This window comes from Pezoporus occidentalis, unplaced genomic scaffold (genome assembly GCF_034315485.1).
Source record: "Pezoporus occidentalis ecotype Australia unplaced genomic scaffold, CSIRO_AGI_Poc_V1 ctg59, whole genome shotgun sequence".
NCBI lineage: Eukaryota > Metazoa > Chordata > Aves > Psittaciformes > Psittacidae > Pezoporus > Pezoporus occidentalis.
Genome location: NW_026915932.1, coordinates 5,186,306 through 5,200,486, shown reverse-complemented (window position 1 = coordinate 5,200,486; position 14,181 = coordinate 5,186,306). Strand labels below are relative to the sequence as shown.

General features: G+C 44.8%; 1 protein-coding gene across 7 annotated transcripts in view; it reads left to right on the top strand.

Annotated features, from left to right (window-relative positions):
* Positions 1-14,181, top strand: part of TFDP2 (transcription factor Dp-2) — a 57,292-nt gene that overhangs the window by 21,265 nt on the left and 21,846 nt on the right. For 6 of the 7 annotated variants that reach the window (XM_062638992.1, XM_062638991.1, XM_062638995.1 and 3 more), the window contains 2 exons: positions 10,667-10,770; positions 13,968-14,089. In XM_062638992.1, the coding sequence (XP_062494976.1) occupies positions 10,667-10,770; positions 13,968-14,089 (226 nt within the window). The remainder of the gene's footprint in view (positions 1-10,666; positions 10,771-13,967; positions 14,090-14,181) is intronic. The other variant, XM_062638998.1, reaches the window with a different exon arrangement.

Here is a 14,181-nt window from a genome sequence, read left to right as displayed (position 1 = left end):
TATGTATGTTGGTGTTAGGTATTCTTCCAGTGTTTTGTCATAGATTGTGCCCACTGGGAGAAACTCCTGGTATGTGCCATGCCAACAGGACTGACACACTCCTGATGCAGGCAGAACTTTGGTGCCTAATAAAGTTGACAACTAAGGTACTCCATTATTTAGGTAAGGTCCTAGTCTGAGTAGCAAGATGTCTTTGTGGAGTTGGCGTGTTCTGTTAAAATTATGAAGTACTGTAGTTCGAATTAGTTCTCAAACCTGTATAACTGGGTTTGTGGATGAGTTGGATAATGACAGCTCAGTTGTGGGTTTGGGTGATTGCTTCAAGCCATGAATGAATTAAATCAGACATACTGTAGAGTTCATGTGTAACCAGTAGGATTTAAAATTCAGTCTGTCTGGGAGGCATTCCCAGTCAGGAAGTTGAACGCTTCCAGTTTTGTAATCCTGGTCATACATAGTGTAAAGTGGAAAATCAAATCTTCTCATGCTGATGCCATGCAGAGGGCATGTCTGTATGTCTCGGTCACTTGTCCCATAAAGCCACCTAGAATCATAGAATAGTTAGGGTTGGAAAGGACCTTAAGATCATCTTGTTCCAACCCCCCTGCTGTGGGCAGGGACAGCTTCCACTAAACGATACCACCCAAAGCTTCGTCCAGCCTGGCGTTGAACACCACCAGGGATGGAGCATTCACAACCTCCCTGGGCAACCCATTCCAGTGCCTCACCACCCTAACAGCAAAGAATTTCCTTCTTATATCTAATCTAAACTTCCCCTGTTTAAGTTTTAACTTGTTACCGCTTGTCCTGTCACTACAGTCCCTGGTGAAGAGCCCCTCCCCAGCATCCCTGTAGGCCCCCTTCAGATACTGGAAGGCTGCTATGAGGTCTCCACGCAGCCTTCTCTTCTCCAGGCTGAACAGCCCCAACTTTCTCAGCCTGTCTTCATACAGGAGGTGCTCCAGTCCCCTGATCATCCTCGTGGCCCTCCTCTGGACTTGTTCCAACAGTTCCAGGTCCTTTTTATGTTGAGGACACCAGAACTGCACACAATACTCCAGGTGAGGTCTCACAAAAGCAGAGTAGAGGGGCAGGATCACCTTCTTCAACCTGCTGGTCATGCTCCTTTTGATGCAGCCCAGGATACGGTTGCCTTTCTGGGCTGCGAGTGCACACTGAAGCAGGCTCATGTTAAGTTTCTCATCGACCAGCACCCCAGGTCCTTCTCTGCAGGGCTGCTCTGAATCTCTTCTCTGCCCAACCTGTCGCTGTGCCTGGGATTGCTCTGACCCAGGTGTAGGACCTTGCACTTGTCATGGTTAAACCTCATGAGGTTGGCATCAGCCCACCTCACAAGCGTGTCAAGGTCCCTCTGGATGGCATTCCTTCCCTCCAGCTTATCAACCGAATCACACAGGTTAGTGTCAGTGGCAAACTTGCTGAGGGCGCACTCAATCCCACTGTCCATGTCACCAACAAAGATGTTGAACAAGACCGGTCCCAGCACCAATCCCTGAGGGACACCACTCGTTACTGGTCTCCAGCTGGACATTGAGCTGTTGACCACAACTCTTTGTGAGCAGCCACCCAGCCAGTTCATAATCCACAGAGTGGTCCATCTGTCAAATTGATGTCTCTCCAATTTAGAGACAAGGATGTCGTGTGGGACAGTGTCAAACGCTTTGCACAAGTCCAGGTAGATGACATCAACTGCTCTACCCCTGTCCATCAGTTCTGTAGCCCCATCATAGAAGGCCACCAAATTGGTCAGGCAGGATTTCCCCTTAGTGAAGCCATGCTGGCTGTCACCAAGCACCTTGTTGTTTTTCATGTGCCTTAGCATGTCTTCCAGGAGAATCTGCTCCAAGATTTTACAGGCACAGAGGTGAGACTGACTGGTCTGTAATTCCCCGGATCATCCATTTTCCCCTTCTTGAAAATGGGGGTTATATTTCCCTTTTTCCACCTCACCTGCCCGCTGTGCATCTACACAGGTGTCTGGGGCTTTGGGGGCTCTTCTGCTGTTTAGGCCATCTGATCTGCTGAGTGCTGGAGTTGCTAGGTATGAAGCAAGATTTGCAATAGGATACTACTTGCAAATCATTTCAGTACTCAAAAGAAGCTGCTGCTTCCCAGCTGTAAATGCAGTGAGACTGGTGCCATGAGGTGAGCGCTGTAATTGAACACACCTGACACGGGTTGTTGCCTTCTGCAGTGACAGCTGAAGGGACGATGTGTTCTCAGGATTCCGTTGAACGGCACAAGATAAGCGAAGAGCTGCAAATTTGGGAGGCGCTGTAGGTTTTAAACCCTTCCGCCTGGCCTGTGCAGGGCAAGCCGGGCTGCGGTGGGGTAGAGGCTGCACACGCGGCTCCTGCTCTGCCCCGCGCGGGGCCCGCTGCTGGCGCGGTGTCTGTGCCACGCTGTAGCGCGAGCAGAATGGCTCCCAGGCGCGTGGGGCTGTGCGTTCCGACGGCGCGGGCCCGCGTGAGGGCAGCAGTCGTGTCGGGGCTGGCGCGAGGCCGGCCTGGACTCGGGCGGCCTTCGCCGGGGCTCGCTCGGCGCGCGACTGCTCGCGCTTGGACCCGCCGCACGAGGCCCCGGGTAACAAAGGGGCGCGTGGGCGGGTGCCGCCATCATCTGCAGTGGAAAGGAGCGGGCTCGGGCGGACTCCCCCCTCTGCCCCTCGCTCGCCCCGTTTAAACGTAACATGGTGGCACTTCGCGGCGGAGCAGGGTCCGCTCGAGGCGGGCGGGAAGCGCCCAACACGGGGAAAGCGGCTCCTCCTCAGGCGCCGAGTTCTTGGGGCGCTGTGGGAAGCGCCCGCGGGGCGTGAGGTAGCGCAGGGGCGGGGGGTGCCAGCCCGGGCAACCCGGAGGGATCCGTGGCGGGGGAACGGCTCCTGCAGCGGTACAGGCTGGGGCCAAGCGGTGCGGAGGGGACCTGTGGAGGTGGTGGGCAGAAGGTTGAGCTTGAGCCAGTGGAGGATGCAGGATGGTGGAGACTGGAGGAGGGGAGAAGTGCTGCCGGCAGGTCGAGGGAGGTGACTCTTCCCCACACCTCAGCCCTGGTGAAGCCACTGCTGGGAGTTACGGGGCTTCCCGGTGAAGGAGCCAGCCATCGTGGAGAGAATTGAGGCAAGGGCAGTGAAGGTCGTGAAGGGACTTAACATCTCAAACGGGGAAAGGCTGAGAGAGCTGGGACTGTAGTCTGGTGAAGAGAAGGGTCAGGGGCAATTTGCTAATGTAATGGAGGGTGCATAGAGGATGAGGCCAGGGCCTCCTCAGTGGTACCGCTGACAGGATCAGAGGCACGGGCACAGCCTGAAACATAGGGCGTTTTCCCTGAATATCATGAAACAGTTTTTACTATGAGGGAGACTGAGCACTGGCACAGAGAGGTTATGGATCTCCATCCTTGGGGATATTCAAAAACCATCTGGATAGAGTCCCTTGGCAGCCTGCTGTGGGTGGCCCTGCTTGGGCAGAGGGCTTGGACAAGATGACCTCCAGAGTTTTGTCCCAACTGTTCTCTGTTTCTGCCTGAAGTTTCTTGTAACTGCTTGTTAAGTACGTATTTTACCAAGAACAGTCGGTTCAGCTGGGGGAGAGGGAAGGTGGTGTTAGCGTGAGTTAATGAGAAGTTGGGGGATTGATCAGAAAAGTTACAACTACAGCAAAAATCACTGTGAAATCAGTAGTAATTATCATGAAGGTTTGATTTTGGGGAAAAAAAGTTTTGCGAGACTTGGAGCCAGAAAACTCCCATTAAGAATTTGTCTCTGAAAAAAAGATGTCTGTGGTTGTGTCATTCAAAACTCACAGCTGCTGATAGGAATAAAAAGGTAATACATCTGAGCTAAAGAAAAAAGTCTAGTAAAGATTAGCTTATATTAGATAGATTGCATTTTTAATGATAGTATTTCCAAGATCTTACTTCATCATGCCTTTAGCTTGTTTTAAAAGTACTCAACATACATGACCTGCGGGTAAGGGATATTGCCAAAAGTAAATCAGATCAATTAAATACACTGAGAAGTTCCCTGGAACAGAATTTTAGTTTTCAATAGATAATGTTCTGAACACTTAAAGAACTCTAAATTTGTGAGTGCCTGAGAAAAAACAGCAAAAGTTACTGAAACCATAATTTGTTATCTTTCATAGGGAATGGTCTTGAATGTAAAAACTGAATTTATTTCACAGCTTAACTGTTCTGTTTGCCTTCTAAACAAAAATCTACTGGCTGAGCCAGTGTGCCTGTATTTGAGTGGAGACACTGGGTACTGATCCACTTTGATCTATGAACAGTGAGTGGATAATTACTAGTTGCTAGGTGTGAAAGGAAGAAGCAACAGTTCCCAGCTGGTTGAGAGACATTTACTTCTCATTTTAAAAAGTGCAGTGTAGACTAACACAATAATTTTGGTGAATTGCACTGTCCTTAGTTAATAGTGTATATTCTCAAAATCTGTGAATTTACATGGTGCTCTGTTTATAGGTGGGGAGGGAAAAGGGAGCTCAGCTCTAGACCACCTGTCTTGCAGCGGCCTTCATGAGGGAAGGATGATCCTTTAATCAGATCAGATTGCAATCCAGATTGTTTTGGGTGGGAATCATAACTTTTAATGCAACTTCACAATAAACTTTATTTCATTAGGCTTTTTTTTTTTCCCCACTATTTAGTTTTTATTACGTCCTGATAGAGCTGGTGTTCCAGAAACTTCTCAGTGCACAGGACTGCCTTATGCCTGTGCTCCTGTGAAGGAAGTGGTAAGGCAGGTATCTTTTAGATTGCTTTGATAGACATTTTCTCTGGCAACAGTGAAGTTGTCTCTGGTCAGCTCACAGCTGCTTTTGAGCATTTCCTTAGTTGGTGCCAGTGTAACTGTGTAGGTGGCTGAGCAGTTCACTGGGCAGATTAAGCTGAAACACGCCCAGTGTTCCCCCTTGCCACAGGAAAATGAGGCAAGTTCACTGCATAGCCATAGCCATGGCTGTGCTTGTGGGCAGGAATGTGGGTTGATGACAGGTCTGCATGAACGAGTTTTAGTGGCAGTGCTGGATATCTGACCAGGGCTCGAGGCCTGGAGAGCCCTGGGAGTTCATTGTGTGCTTGAAGAGATTTGCTCAAATGAGCAGGACAACAGAATTGCTTATCAGTAGGCATGTTCTTGGTACTCAGAGATTCATGCAACTGTTATCTGCTATAAAGTTATCTCAGTTGAGTAGTAAAAGACTGAAAATGTACTGGTCAGTGTAAGGCTGTAGTACAGTGTAATACCATCTTCCCCAGTTTGTTTTTTCTGTAGATCTCTTTGATTTCATGTGATTCTAGATATGTATGGGATTCTACAGACTATCTAGGGTTTTTAAACTTGGGTTTATAGCCTTAGTAAGTTTGTGTGAGAAACAAATGAACTAATGTACCAAGAAAATATGTGCGTACTAATAACATGCAAATAGTTCAGGTTTTCTGTATGCTTTATACTACTCTGTCCTGATCTTGGAGATCAGTTCATGCTGTAGTGTTATAGAGGACTCAGAGGACATATCACACATTATTGCAAAATGTTTTATTGGGCTTCCAGTATTTCACAAGTCTGAACTGGGTTTTTGTGCCATCACTGTCAAGCCATAGTCTGTATTATTTACAATGGCTGGTCTTGATATACTTCTAAAAATGTGGATTTTTTTTTTTCAGAGATCTGAATATGTAATCCAGATTAGCAGCACTTCCCTGGTGTTTTGTCTAAAAATTCAAAGGCGTTTTTTTGTCGATGTGTGCATTGCATATGATCCTAACTGCCTGGCCCCAGCTTCCATCAGCTATGGTTCCCTTGAAACTGGCTCTGACAGATGCTATAGATTCTGGTTGACATTGTTCCTGATTATTTTTGTAACTAAGCTGCAGACCCAACAGATTAAGTTATACGGGGAGGGGGAGAATCTCTAAAACCTCCTTAGCTTCATATTTGTAAGGGAGTCCACGTTGTTTGTGTCAAGTTATTTAGGAGGTCACACAATGTTTTAGTGCTGTGGGCTGGTTAGTGTGTGCATGTGAGTATACATGAACATAAACCACTTTGTTCTGTGACTCCTTGAGGCTGAGAAGCATTTAAATTGATTTTTTTTGTGTGTGTGCAAGTAAAAATATTTTGCAAGTGCCAGGGCAGATCATAGTTATACAGTGATTGATTTTTCTAAATATGAAAGAATAACAACAGTGGTTTTGTTCCATGAGAAACATTAATAGTGCTGACCGAGGGACAGAAAATTATTTGTAGAACATTACTATTCTACAAATTATTATTATTATTCTACAAATTATTATGTGGAAGCAAAGTGCTTTTGTTCTAAGAGAAACATACGTATGCCCACTGGATTTCTTTTACATTTGCATTTCCATCAGTGACGAGCATGCTCAGTTTGTGGTAGGGTTATATATATTGCAGTTAAAGCCCCTCTATGAGAGTTTGAAGTGGGGCTCTTTCCCATGTGTTTGTCTTTCCATAGGTGAAGTGGAAATAATGACACCCATCTTTTGTGCTTTGAAACTGCTGAGAAACATTATTTAAGAATTGAGTATTATTATACAAATCATTCTAGTTTGATCTATCTCTGCTGGCCTTTTTCATCCATGAGTTAAGATGACCGTGACTAGGAGGCTGATGGGTCTCATTGTGTTCAGCTTATCAGTGTACCCACTGCTGGTTTTCACTGGAACATAAACCAGTGTAGTCTTTTTTTGTCCCCAGATGATGAGAGCTATTAAGACTTGGTATTTATTTGGACTCTAATCATGTGTAAAACCTTTACGGTTACTGTATGATAAAGTGTGTAGAGAATTTGTTTGGTGTTATTTCTGCTTCAAGTTGAATACAGAAATCTGTTGAGTATGATTTAGAAGTCTGTTGAATATTTTTAGATGATCTGCTGTGTGACACCTACTTCCTCCTAGTTTTCTGTGCTGTTCTATAAAAAAGCCTTGAAGAAATTGTTCCTGTTAATGCTGTTTTGTAACACTACCATTCTTTCAGAACTCTGGAGATTGCCAGCTCTTCAGCAAACAGAGGTGCACTGGCCTTGACAGCCTTGACGGTCTGGTATAAAACACAGCCAGTCACCTTAGCAAGCAAGTGCCCCCTCTCAGAGTTTATTGTACTTGTGCTGCAGTTCCGTTTGCGGTGATGATGTTGTCCTGGCAAACTCCAGGTCTTTCTGTGGCAGCTGTGTCCCACAGACCTGGGCTGCCGCTACACAAGGGCCACAGGCAAGATAGGATGCTCTTGGAAGTTGGGTTTCTCTGTTTAGAGTAGTGGCATTGGTGATACCAACTGCAAAACCTGTCTCTTCAGGTTGGGGTGCTGGTGTGATATAACTGAACCAAACATCATCTCTGCTGTGAGGAGAGATGGGAGGGTGGTGCTTCCACCATGAAGTATTTGGAGCAGTTGAGGTCACATGAGTATCTATCTGGACTATGACCCTATTCTGGGAGGGAGGGGGGGGGGAGCCCCAAACAAACAAAAAGAAACCCATGAGGTAGTGAATATTTTATTCATAAGTGATAAAACTTTTTATTTACTGGTTTTTCAACTGCTGATGTATACACAGAATGGCCTCATTGTGAAAAGTTTGGTTGCTCTTTCCTTCTGTCCGTGCTGGAAGAGAGAGACCTCACTCACAAAAATAAACTGGTCCCTTTCCATCCTACCTGTGTTTAAAAGTCTATACAGTCACACACTTGTATTTACCCATAAAGGAGTTAAAAAGGAAGATAAAGGGCAGGGAAGCTTGATCAGTTCTTAAGATCATTTTGACACAGCTGCTGCTAAATGTGGGATTTGTGTAGGGATTAGAAGATGAAAATGTTTCTTACCTACAGCAACTCTAATCAAAAACACTTCAAAGCATATGTCATATGTAAGCAACTGTCTTTTTTAAATGAAGTAATTTGAAGGACTCTACTAGAGCTGCCTTAATGATGGTTGTATACCTTTATCTGGGTAGCCTTGTGCATGAAAGCTCAGTGCAGCAGCAGCTCTGCATTAGGGTTTTTTCCCAGGACTGGTGCAGTAAATCTGGTGGTTGTGTGTGGCTTTGGCTGTGGGTATTGTATTTTTAAGCTACAGTTTTCAGAGAGTCTGTCTGTGTACGCGCACATGCAAGGGAAGGTACATATGTACATATGTGCAAAGAGATCTCCAGGTACCTGCCACGTTTTGAGAAGGAAATGCACTGCATGCACAGCGACTGATGTGGGGTGGTGGGTAGATGCATATCTGACAACAGCAGTGCTAACTGTACTGTACACCAGCAGTGCTAGTTGTATGGTACAGTGAGTCTTGACTGTGCACCAGCTGTGCTAGTTGTACAGTACAGTGAGTCTGACACGTTCCAGTCTTGCATTGTGAATCGTGATGTTACAGTGCCTCTTGCAGGCCAGCAGGGTGGCTGGAGGTGGCTCTGGTGTAGCCCTGTGGGAGCTGACATCTCAGAGTTTAACTGCACTTTCCATGTGACCTTATGTGGTCGGCACTAGCGAAAGTAATTTGTTTCCTCTGATCAGAAAAGGGGCAAGGAAAAAGCGTGAGAGCTGATCCCAGAGGAAAAGGTGCCACAAGTTTCAGCTGCAGCAGCAAAGAGATTTCTACAGCAGTACTGGGAAGTGACAGGCACATCACTGATAACAGCAGCCTGCAGTGGGAGGGGAAGTTACATTTTGATGGGAATATGCCAGCACATCTTAGCACATCCTGGGCAAAATCCTGTGGCAAAAGTAAAACTGACAAGTGACTGACCAGTTTAGACAACTATTTTGAGCTCAAAATGGGAACACAGTGTACATAAGTCAGGAATTATTGTTGTCTTGTGCACTCTAGCACTACCTCACAAGAGCCGTTTCATAACAGAGCAGGAAGGTATTGGGTGGGTTTGTGAATGTGTGGGGTCTGTAAGAGGGCTTTTTTCCTAGGTGATTTAGTTGACCCATAGGTCACTCAATTTATTGAGTTGAGAAGAAACAAGCTGCTTCTGCGGATGTTCTCAGATACAGATCTGCCTTTTGGAAAATGAGCATCAAGTAGTAGTGTTACTCCAGATGCTGAAGGAATTTACACAGAACATTACAGCATTCTTGTCTGAAATTGTAAATATTTCTTGTATGTGTTCATTTTTGTAAGGGGCAGATGTGCCTGTGTACATCTGTTCAACCTCTGTGCTGTACCTACAGAAGACCCTTTAAGTCTTCTTTTTCTCTCAATTGTGTTGCTCTGTTTCATGTTATAGAGAAGCTACACTGTTGAATGTATGATTTTCCAGTTACTTCATGGCAGAACATAGGTGCACTAAAATAATAACCTGAACGACCATGGTTCAGGACCACATGAGAATAGTAAAGTGAGCAGTGGAGGGGAACAGCTTATATGAGAAAAGACCGGGGAACAGTGATGTGCAGCCCCACCAAGTCACCTTGGGACCATCTGAGCTCAGCTGGCTATGGGCCAGCTCCTATGTCAGGGAGGTTTGGTGAGGGCTGGGTGTGCGCTGTTCTGATGAACCAATCAATGCCAGTGCCTTCAGTTTCCATCTGCTGGTGCTGGGGAGTCTCAGTGGCTCTTCAGGAGCCAATCCTTGTCTTTACAGCCCATGACCCCAGCCAGGTCCAAGGTGCCCCTGGATTACGAGGCAATGCCAACTCCTCCTTGTATCTGATTCTGCCTCCAGACCCATTCGCCATGTGTGTAACAGTTGGAGGAGTTGTTTGATCGTTTCCCAGCTCTTTTGCTTTGGAACTGTCATAGAGACAGGAGCTGCTGCTGCCACCATACCCACAGATAAATATATTCACTGCTTTGAGTGGCTTGTATGCACCAGTTTGAACATTCGTGGGCTAATGGTAGTACTGCATGATAGTTTGATTAAGACAATAAGTCTGAGTAATCAAGAAAACACGATACGATTTGGCCTAGAGGAGAAGCAGCACCATTTTTGAGGCTCTTGGCATAGAGCTGCACTTCCTGAGGGCAGGATGAGCTAGATCCATAAGCAGTCCAGGATCATAAAGATGATAAACATTTTGGGATGATTACATGCTGGATTAGAGATCACTTGGCTGGCTTTATCTTGATGTCCAGCTGCCCACACTGGTACTTCAGGTAAGTAGTAAAGGTGTCATTTACACTGATAAACTGCAATAGGCTTACTTCACTGGTGTCTCTGCCCATGGCAGGGAGTTGAAAGCAGATGATCTTTAAGGTCCTTTCCAGCCCAAACTGTTCTGTGGTTCTGTTTATAGAATAACACTTTGTACATGTGCTTATGTTATAAATAGGGTTTGTATGCCAACTTCTAGAAAAAAGTGCACTCATGTTAACTGTTAGTGCTGAGGTATGACAGGCGGTGTGCTCTTAGGCAAGAAGAAGTTGTTTTTCGAAATAAAACACACATAATTTTAAAGGTAAAGTATTGCAGCTGTAGTTCTGTGAGGTGTTCCTGTGACATCTGCTGAAAGGTCTGGAGGCTTTTATGTGAAGGTGTGTTTGCAGTGGATGAGTCAGAAAAGCTAACCTGAGTCCAAACTGTTCAAATGATGTGAGAATTTGCCAAAGTGTTAGTCATCGATTACTAAGGAAGTAATTTAGAACTCTTTTTACTGCTCTCTTTAGGTAACATTTCAATAATCACATTGCCAGTTTCCAGCACCAACTCTCCAACGAAGATTTTGCCAAAAACCTTAGGACCGATCAATGTGAATGTTGGACCCCAAATGGTAAGTTCTAACTTGTGTAACAAGCCACATGCCTTCCTGCTAGTGTAAAATGGAAACATCAAAAGCAAAGATGTGAGTAGTGCTAAGAACATGCTGCTTCCTGCCTCAGCTGCAAAGGCTGCTCAGGTGCCCCGCCTGGGTGGAGAGGTGATGATGTGTGGGTATTGCCACTGGCAGCAGCCATCCTGCATATGTGACCCTGGGGGGTACCTGTCCTCCTGGCTTTGAATGGACATGAATACACTTCACCAGCTGCTGTTTTAACTCAGAAGTGTGGTAAGAAAAAAAAAAAAAAGACCAAAAAATCCCATTAAGAATTTTATTGAAACTCTTTGACTATTGTGAGTCATGTTCTCACCACTGGATCTCCAGCAGCACCAAGCAGTAAATGTCTTGAGTGTGACACTGGAGATATAACTTATTTAAGCTCCTCTTGTTAAAACTGTCTTTTCCTGTCAGTGATAACCGTGTGTGTGTGTTGCCAGTCTGGCTTTGAGAAAAAAATCGGGTGTTCTGGTGGCCAGAGAACTAATTAGGTGATGTCAATACAGGGAACCCTTTTCTAGTAACCTGCTTGCCAGGCACTTATCCTGACTGCAGTTACCATTTGATGAGTTTTATAAACAGTTGTGTTGGGTGTTTTTCACATCACTCACTGTTCTTCAGCGTCCCCAGTTGAATAGAGGGGCACAGGCGTTGCAGGAGCCCCTGTGCTGTGTTCTCCATGGTGCAGAGCTCTACAGCTGCAGTACTACCCACAGGGTGTCTGCCAGGGAGCGGTCCTCTTCAGTGCCTCAATACCTGGTACATGTCCTGTTGGAGCACATGCCCCGTGCCCTGTGGCATTTCACTGGTGTAGTTCTGCTACAGAAGCTGTATTTTGGGAGTTTGTATTTTTATAATATTTAATTTATTATTATTATTTTACTCTGCTGCTTTGCAAGGACAGAACTCTATTCAGAAAAGATTTTTTTATTAAATAGCCATTTACGCAGGCCTTGTAAAACATCAGTGGAGAGCTGTGTGTGTTGTCTGCTAGACCATTAAAAGAGAATGTTTGCAAGTTCATAACAGAGGGAATGTCAGCACTCCTTTGCTCTTGCCTGCCTTAGCAATACCCTGCTGCTGCAAGGGGGTTCTAGTGTTATTTAGCTACTGCAGGCTTCAGCCCTTCGGGCACTCTAGGCCCTCCAGGCCAGCACACAGCCCCAGGGGCAGTGGAGGGGGCTGTTGGCTGCATGGTGACCATGAATCCCCTGGGGCATGGCTGGGCAAACAGTGGAATCAGCACAATCTGCAGGCTGGATTCTTCTGTATGAGAGTTTGTTATAGCGTCTTTAGATTTGGTCTGTGGGCATAAATACAATGGCATGTTACTGATAAAATGTGTTTAATTACAGGAATTTAACACATCCTACAGGTGCTCTGTTTGATAAATCAGGGTGAGGTCTTCTGTTTTGTTTTATGCTATGCAGTGAATACCTGTGGCTGTAACAGGTAGCTCTGGGCTGGATTTTTTTTTTGTTGGGAAAGGGGTGACAGCCATGGGGGGGGACTGCTGCTGCCGGGGTCCCTCAACACTAGATGGCACCAAGGGACAGGGGACATAGTTGGTCCCATTGTGATTTGCTACCTCTGTTACAGTGCTCACCCGAAAATGAAGAGGCTGGATATAAAATACTCCTTTACAATACGTTTGATCTGTGATTTACAAGGCATCAGTAGAGCAATCTGAAACTTCAGAGAGGGTGGAATGTGATGAAATGCATTTCAGTGTGCAAAATAGTTAACATCTCTGTGTCACGTGTCTGCAGTTTGCTGCAGAACTATACGCTCACTGTAAATAGACGTGCTTTTAGTGCTGCAAGAAACTGGTGTAAAAAGTTAATGGACTAGACCGATGTTTAATAGAAATGTTGTATTACTGACTCTCACGTCCTTGTGTTACACCAGTGCTGAGCCTAAGCAAGCTTTCCCAAATTAATCATTCAGTCGAAAACTGTGTGTAAAGCAGCCAGCCTGGGATATTCTGCTCTCCACTATCAGCCACTAAATATCTAACTCATACCTGTGTGGTGGTTTCCCTGAATTTCTGGTTTCACTTGTTTTTGTCAAGCTATTCACTTGCAAAAATAAGTAAGGTCATTTTAAGTCTTTAAGACAAAAAATACATATATGTAATTACAATGTAGTGCTGAGACGGATGTGAAGTAATGCGCCATGAGCTAAGGAAATGCAAAATTCTTCAGATAACATTTTTTGTACTTGTTTAAACAATACTGATGGACACCAAAGTATCTGCTGTGTGCTTATATGGGTATTGAGTAAGTTAAGTAGTAAAGGAAACTACAGAGTTTAATACAGTCAGTACTCAAAATGTCACTTACAAACGGAGTACAGTAAAGTTTTAAAAAGTGAAATAAGGCATATGAGTAAAAAGTATTGTCTAGGCAGCTTTGGTATGAATTTACCATACTGGAATAAAAATAATTTACCATGTATTTTCCTTTAAAGTTTAACAAATTAATACTGTTCTGGTTTTATGTACTGTCTGAATTCTTCTGGTGACCTACGTTAAAGAATGAATTAGATGAGATTTAAGAGTTGTGACCAAGTGTCTTAGTGTTAACAAACACTGTACAATTTCTCCAGGTTTGACTACATGTAAGTTCAGTCCATGCTTTATAGACTTTACACGTCATTCCAGAGGTACAGTGTTGTGTTATTAGTTTGCTGGAATGCCTTGAGATCTCGTGAATGCTGGAAACTGCTGGGAATGCTTTGCCTGCAGCTCAGGTTGTCTCCGGTACAAAAGGCAAATAATTATAAGAGGCAAAGGAAAGGAAGTTTTATTGATTGCAGCGATCAAGAAATTGCCTGGGAGTACTTTTGAGGAAACGGTTAGATGTGCATGGGCATAGATCTTATCTGCCAGAACTTGTTTAGTTCTTGTCTAGATGAGTAATACAGTAATATGGTGCAATTAGTAGAAATCTTAACAGCATTGTGATTACCTTCATGTATGAAGAGCTGCTTATGACATTTCTTCTGTATGTTTTGATTGCTGCTTGCATCTGGTACAGAAGTTGTTGGGGTTTTGTTGTTTTTTTTGGTGGTTTTCCCCTTAGCGAGGCTCTGGGGCTCTGGTAAACTCTGCCTTCTTAAGAGAGCTGTGTTTTTATTTCTAAATTTCACAGATCATAAGCACATCACAAAGACTAACGAATTCGGGGAGTGTTCTCATTGGGAGTCCATATAACCCAGCTCCAGCAATGGTTACACAGGCACACATAACAGAAGCTTCTGGCTGGGTCCCAGGGTAAGATTTTTGTTTTATTAAAAGGTGTTCGAGGATCTGTTCTCATCTTTTCCTTTATTTATACTGTTGTGTCTATATGTGGCATCAAACCT